At 41.9% G+C, this 7,817-nt stretch overlaps 1 gene segment (V, D, J or C); it reads right to left on the bottom strand.

Annotated features, from left to right (window-relative positions):
• Positions 1-6,921: 6,921 nt before the first annotated feature.
• LOC126064704 (immunoglobulin heavy variable 1-69D-like) lies at positions 6,922-7,528 on the bottom strand. The segment is given in 2 exon segments: positions 6,922-7,322; positions 7,408-7,528. Coding segments are annotated over 2 exon segments (432 nt in total).
• Between the last annotated feature and the right edge of the window lie 289 nt (positions 7,529-7,817).

Here is a 7,817-nt window from a genome sequence, read left to right on the forward strand (position 1 = left end):
TGGTAGAGAGACTATCTGAGACATAGAACACTAAAACTCAGTTAGAAGTGGCAGATATGACCTATCAAAGTGGTTTTTTCAGCTCCACGAAAGGCAGAAAAAAGGGCAAGAATGAAACATAACGTCACCATATACACTGAGTCCACTGTGGACGGAAGCGCTTCGTATGACTAAGACAGTGTAGAAGGCACAGAAATATTTGCATGGATTTGGAGGTTGAACTGAGGTCACATGGTTTTCTAATTATTCAAATTTTACTGAAAAAAACGTTGGTGGTAGAAATGTGAAAAATGAAGGCTTAAATACTTAATGGAATTCCTTCTCCAAATTAGCACTTGTTAAGTGAGAGACACCAGGGAGTTACAAGCACGGGTGGATTACCCAGTAAGCACAGTAAACACATGCTTAATTACGTGTAGCTTGTAAGCACATTCCTGAAAGCACAAGTGTGATACAGTTAAAAGAATTTCAGACCTTAAACAACCTTGGGCAAAGCACCCTCCTGAGCCTGTGTGAGCTTCATTTCTAGTCCGCACATTCTCACCCACTGGAGATATTTCCAATTTCATTTAGCGCCCTGCAGGGAAGGATTACTCAGTAAGCAAGGTAAGCATGGGCTTACAAGGTTAGCATAACTAAGCATGTGCTTATAAAGTACACATGAAGAAGCATGTGCTGACCGTGCTTATTGGCTAATCTGTTCCTGGTTGCAAGGAAGAGACAGTAATGGTTCTTCCAGGATAAGACTTCTGCGGGGCAGGGGCAGGAAGCACCAGGGTTAAAAGGAAACTTCAGTCTTCCTCTGCACCTGCTCCTGAGATGCTCTCTGTGCTCCATGCATTCTGAGCGCCTCCCGTAGGCCAGTCCTCTCCCTTCAGGGGAGGTTTGTGTCTTGGGGCACACCGACTTCTCTTCACTGTGCCTCTTGCACAGTAATACATGGCTGTGTCCTCAGAAGTCGCAGAGCTAAGATGTAGGGAGAACTGCTTCTTGGATGAGTCAGCAGTGATGGAGATTTGGCCCTGGATGGAGGAGCCATACTTTGTATTCCATCATGATCCACTGTAGTAACCAACTCCCAGCCATTCCAGGCCCTTCCCTGGGGCCTGGGAGATCCAGCTCCAAGCATAACCACTAGAGATGGAGCCACCAGTGACAGTGCAGGTGAGAGACAAGGTTTGTGACGGCTTCACCAGTCCTGGGCCTGACTCCTTCAGCTGCACCTGGGACGGGACACCTAGGGGAAAGAGACAAAATTCTTGTGAGTCAGAAACAGAGCACACTCACCCCTATCACCCAACGTTTAAGTCCCTGAGAGGCTCACACTGAGAAGCTGCTACCAGAAAAAGGAGGAAACATAACAGCTTCATCTTCTACTAGGAAGGATAGTGCCTTTCCTGAGAGAGTGAAGATGCCCACACCACACAGCATGGTAGGCGTGATATAGACAGAGCTGAGGGGAAATGTGCATGTGTCAAGGGTACTGGACTTACAAGAGGAAGGAACCAGGGGCAAGCTTCTGCCTCACAGGCTCTTCCAAAAGGTGACTTCCTGAGTATTTAGACATCAGGGGACCCAGACGTCTTCCTCCTCCTAAACTCCCTCATTCCTGAGCTTCCATATTTTCATTGCCACCTCAAAGTTAGGAAAACAGGTCAGGGAAGCAGGCTGGTTTGCTGGACTGTGGGAAACAAAGTTGCTGCTAACCCTAGGTAACACATTACACTAAGGGCCAGAGCTGCAATCCCCTATCCCTTTTTGGGATCCCACCTGCAGACATTCTGTCACGTGTATATGCCTGGTGAACATCCTCCTCTGGGGAGAAGGCCTGGGAGAAAAACACAAGGTGTGCTCTCTCTGTTTCTGAGTGCAGACTTCCAAGTTGTCCTCCCCCTCACTGTTGATCCAATTCCTGCTCTCCCTTTTCCCATCATTCACCAGCTTTTGCTTCTTTGCTAATACACTTCCCCCTTCTCTGTTAGTATCCATTTGTTTTTCTTCTCTCCTATTCCCATGGAAGAGTGTCCTTTTTCCTACATAAGACCAAATTATCTCCTCTTTATAGGAACCTTCCCTAATTCACCCCACCAGAAACCTGCTAAGGGCTCAAATATAGCAAAGATTGTGATGATGGTGCAAGACCAGGCAGCATTTTGTTCTGTTGCACATAGGGTCGCTATGAAATTGAACCCACAGGACGGCATCTAACACCTAAACACAACAGTATTTATCCAGGTAATATGTACAATACCAAGTTCAATGTATGTGAACGTTCAGGGGTCTTGGATCTTTAGGATGCTATTGTGTATCTTTCTATCACTCCTTCTCTACCAATATAAAAACTTACTGATTTTAACAAGCTTATGCTGAGATAATTGACATATAATATATTTCACTTCTTTAAAGTGTACAATCAGTTAAGTACCAACATACGTGCATCTCAGTGCAAGCATCACCACAACCAAGAGAGTGAACAACTCCATACACTTCAATGATTTCCTTTTGTTCCTCTGTCATTCCTCCCTCCTGCCCTTCCCACTGCTCGCTCTGTCCCCAGGCACATACTGATCTTTATGTGAGTTTAGATTAGCTTGCATCTTCCGGTATTTACATACATGGAATCATGCAGTATGCACGTTCATTCCTTTAGCTTATTTCATTCTCCGTAACAATTCAGAGGTACATCCACTTGGAATGTGTATCAAGAATTCACTAATTTTAATGATGGATACTATTCCAAAGTGTGCATATACCTCAATTAATATCTGTGTCTTCATGACCAGGGGTATGTGGATTGTCTCAGGTTTCCAGCTATGACATACAAAGCTGCTGCTCAGCATGGAGCTGAAGAGAGCTGAGAAAAACATTGCTTTTCTTCTTACAACAATGACAACAAAGCTGGAGAAACTGCAAATGAACACAGTTTCTTTAACATCAGAAAATTGAAGCCACAGGGGAAACAATAAATCTAGGCTCTGAAGGGAGATAGGTGCCTACAGGAAGAAACCCAACCCTAACTTGAGCTTACCCAGGGCAGACAGTGCCAGATGGCATATAAGATACTCCGAGATTAAACCATGATATGTAATAAATCTCTTAACGTTGAGTGTGTTCAAGGCATTAGAGTGTTAAGCTCCCAAGTGTCACATCCTCTGGGACTGAGGAAAATCCTATAAAGAACTAAACCCTTATGGTGCTGGAGAGGAGCAGATGGCACTTCCAGAATACACCCAGACCACCTCCCTTATCTCTACTTCAGAACAAGAGGATTGATCTGTTCAGGAAATCATCAAAAATGGAATTCTACGGACACTGGTGAAATCTCATAGAGCCTGGCAGGGGAACTGAGGACACCATCAAGCTGTGTCCAGAATCATCTCCCCTCTCTTCCATAAGGTATAAAAGCCTTAATTTGCAGGAAAAGTGCACTCAAAGGGAAACCAGATGTCGCAGGTGGAAAACGATTGCACCTGGGGAGGAAACATATAGGAGAGAAGTCACTCCACCGTGCAGAAGGGAAGGAAGTCATGCTACACCCAGGATGGCACTTGGAAGGCCACACACCTGACAAAGGTGAACAATGCCCGTGGAGGAATGAGGTTCAGTCAGAAGATCAGAGAAATCTCCCCTTATTGCAAAGACCACCACAACACTAGCAATTATCAAACAGAATAACATTGACATGACCAGGGAATGCTAAAAGGGCAGGTTCTCTCTGGGGAACATAAAATAAAGACTTAAAGTCAAAAGAGGAGGAAAAACAAACAAACGAACATATGTTTCACTAAAGGAACTTGAGGTTTCTGCTGTCCATAATAAAAGATAACTTAAACTCCCGTAGCCACAGCAACAGTAAACTCCAAGTGCAGCCATATCTTGGTTCACCCAAATCTCCACATAAAGGCCTAGTAATGGTAAAGCCTGATTATCTCTAAGGAGAAAATAATAAAGAGTAATTATAAATAAAATAAAATACCAATATCTACTGTTTTTCCATCTTCCCCCATGCCAGTCCTCTCATATCACCTTCCACCACTTCTCCTGGCCATCATCTAGGAAGCAGTGGAACTCAGGTCACAACTGCTGGTCATCTTGAAGCTACTAGTTTATGTCCAAGAGACAGCAATTCTCGGGCAGCTTTTCCTGGTGCATGACAACACTGTCCCAAGCAGAGGCCACCTTTGGCCCTTCAGTGGGATAGCTGTAGCACCAAGTCTTTCCCATGCGATGCACTGACTTTGATCAAAGACCAGACTTGGCTCCAGTGCCCCTGTTTCTTCTGGCTCAGGAGTCAAACACTTACCCTTGACAATTCATGCCTGCAGTATTGACAATGCCCTTCACCAGGTTACCAGCCTCTCCCCTCAAAACTGACCACACCACAGTGAGGGCCTAGGCCATGCCAGCATGCACCTTACCAAGGGCATTGCATATACTTTGCCAGGGTAGGTATGAATGTACAGGTTGCCAGAGCTTATGTTTTAAGACATTGTTTTGAAAGCCTGATTGAAGAACTTAATTTATTCTGGTGTTATAATCAATGATTAAACTGCTATTTCCCTATAGATTAAAGATGTTAGTTAAATGATAAATGACCCCATAACAGAAAATGTTAGATTTAGAAAGAATTTGTGTTTGTTTAAATGATTTTTACTGTGCAACTATGCAATTAAATACAGCCCTAAACTCTAAAAGTAAGTCTATTTAACTAGATTAATTCTTTCACTGGAAATTAATTATAATAGATGGCACATACAGTTTCCGTGTCAAGAGACCTTATTTCGTTCATGTGATCCTAACCCCTCCAGGAGTCCTGAGTCATTTACCAACAAGGATCTACTGCAACCATCAACTCTGTCTCTCATATTCCCCTTCATACGACATAGAGCAAAGAGAAGGTATGTCTCTCTCTCTCCTTCTTGCTCACTTGCCAAAATTGGAAACAAACAAGATGCCCTTCAGTATGAGAATGGATCAACAATCTGTGGCGCATCCACACAATAGAATATTATTCAGCGATGAAAACAAATGAGCCACCGAGCCATGAAAATACACGGATTAGTCTTCAACGAAAGTAGCCAGTTTGAGAACGCGACATACCGTATGATGTCCTCAATATGACATTGTGGAAAAGGCGAAACTACAGACACGATGAGCAGATAAGTGACTACCAGGAATTTGGAGAGGGGTGTACAATAAGGTAAAGCGCATGTGAGTTTAAGAGTGGTAAACTTTGTCTCTATTCTATTGCCCTGGTGAATATACGATACTCTGCACCTATCACGGTACTTAGAACTTTCCAGCAAAGTGTAACTTCATGTATGAAAGAAATGTATGTGTGTGTGGGTGTGTATATATATATATATATATATATATATATATATATATATATAACCCTGGTGTTATAGTAGTTAAGTGCTACAGCTGCTAACCAAAAGGCTGGCAGTTCAAATCCACCAGGTGCTCCTTGGAAATTCAATGGGGCAAATCTACTCTGTCCTATAGGGTCGCTTTGAGTCAGAATCAACACGATGACAAAGGTCTTTTTTTTAATTCATATAATTAAAGAGGTCAGGATAGAATGCAGACTGTCTAAAAAAATTAATGGTGTTACAAATTTATGAAACAACTCACTGAAGAGGGTAGGGAGAAAGGTGCTAACCTAAGTAACTTTGGAAACAGATCCAATCTGTTAAATTAAACGCAAAGCTACCTACACATAAGCACTGCTATCTAGTTGATAATTTTGTTTGTTTGTTTCCCATTGAGTGCCTGGGCCAATGAGTCTGACTAGGTACTGTATAGGAATACTAGAAATGAACAGTTAAATAAATGGATGGCAAATGATGGGAGTCAAACTAAAAGAGCTCTAAATAGCTAAACAAGCTTGAAATTTCTGAACACTAAACAGCAGAATATTGAATTATGACACAAATTATAAAACCAATACCCATGAGTCCATACTGATGTAAGCAAATGACTAATTTTTTTTTTTTATTTAATGTGGAGAAGGAGCCACACAACTCATACAGAAGAATTCCAAATGACTCATGTGCATACTCTCTACATAAAAAGATGAAATCTAACTTCCAATTTCTTTAGTATGTTCTGTGGTTAGAGTCACGGAAAAAATTTTGAGTGACCTTGGATCAGACAATGAGTTTTAGATTTACCATCGAAAACATGATCAACAAAAGAAAAAATATTTAATAAACTGTCAATATCAAAACTATATTTTTTTCACTGTGCAAAACTCATTACTAAGGAAATGAAAAGTAATAGACTAGGAGAAATATTTGAAAATCATATATTTTGTAAATGGCTTGTATCATGAATATACAAGGACACTTAACTGAAGAAAAGAAAACAAGTTAAAAAAAAGATTGATCTAAGTTCTAAACAAACATCCCACTAAAAAAGATATTCAAAGAGATCATTCCTTAGGGTAATATAAATTACAACAATGAAATAGCATTCATAGTCTATGAGAACGACTAAAATCCAAAATACTGTCAACGGTATTCTGACAATAATTTGGAGTGCTAAGAATTCTCATTCTTTGCTGATGGTAATGTAAAATGATACAGCTTCTTTGGAAGGTAGCCGCACAAATTTTTTTTGAAATTAAATGTAGAGTTACCATGTAGTCCGAAAATTGTCCTCCATGATAATTACCCAACTGACTTTGAAATTTATACTCAACCAGTTGAAACTCTCTCCTGAATATGAATTTTACTTACAAGATAATTGTTGCCTAGAAAATTTCCACTTTCATTAACTTTGTGCCTCATTCCTGAAATCCACAATGTAGGAATTTGTGTGGAATTACATATGTTCAGTTGGGTGCCATTGTTCCTCACCTAATTACAGTGAATGCATTTCCTATTGTTTCTTTTTCTCAGTCATTTAGGGAAGTTGTCACCCAAATTTTCCCTCTTATCTCCTGCCTCCTTCTGACGTGGCTGCCTCCTTCATCAGGGTTTCTGACACAGTCAGGATGTGGTTATGACACTGTGTGGTTGCACAGTAATACACAGCTGTATCCTCAGAGCTCAGACTATTCAACTCCATATAGGCTGTGTTCGTGGATTCGTCGCTGGTGATGGTGGCTCTGCCCTGGAATTTCGGTGAGTACTTTGCTTCACCGTCAACTAAGTTATATCCTCCAATCCACTCAAGCCCTTGCCCAGAAGCCTGTCGCACCCAGTCCATATAGTAGCTGCTGAAATCGTCCCCAGAAACCTTGCAGGAGATCTTCACTGATGCCCCCGGCTTCTTCACTTCAGCCCCAGACTGCTCCAGCTGAATCTCAGAGTGGACACCTGTGGAGAGCAGACACAGGTGGACATAATATCTATTAAGCACTTGCAGCCCCCTCCTCAGTCCCGGACCTACGGGCTATCTTACCTGTAGTCACTGCCGCCAAGAAGAGGATTGTCCAGCTCCAATCCATGATGAGGGAGCTGTGTTCTCAGGGGCTTCTGTATGAGAAGGATGTGGTTATTGGCTGATGCTGTGGAGGACACAGACATATCCATATTTAACTCAGTAGACTCCAGATTATTTGCATATTCAACAGGATGAATATTTCATAGCTCAGTAACTGGCTTAGCCTAAGAAGGAGAAGATAGCAGACACAGAGACCACAGAAGTCTAGAATGCTGAGGGTACCATTCTTAATCCTTGTAGATGTATGTGTCTTCATTCTGGGTAGTAGTTAATTTTGTGTTATTCACATACACTGCACAGACAGAGCTCTTGACACTGAGGGATGCAGCACCCACAGGTCTGCTCTTTCTTGTGACCACTACTTTACA

The sequence above is a fragment of the Elephas maximus genome, chromosome 21 (assembly GCF_024166365.1).
Source record: "Elephas maximus indicus isolate mEleMax1 chromosome 21, mEleMax1 primary haplotype, whole genome shotgun sequence".
NCBI classification, from domain to species: Eukaryota; Metazoa; Chordata; class Mammalia; order Proboscidea; family Elephantidae; genus Elephas; species Elephas maximus.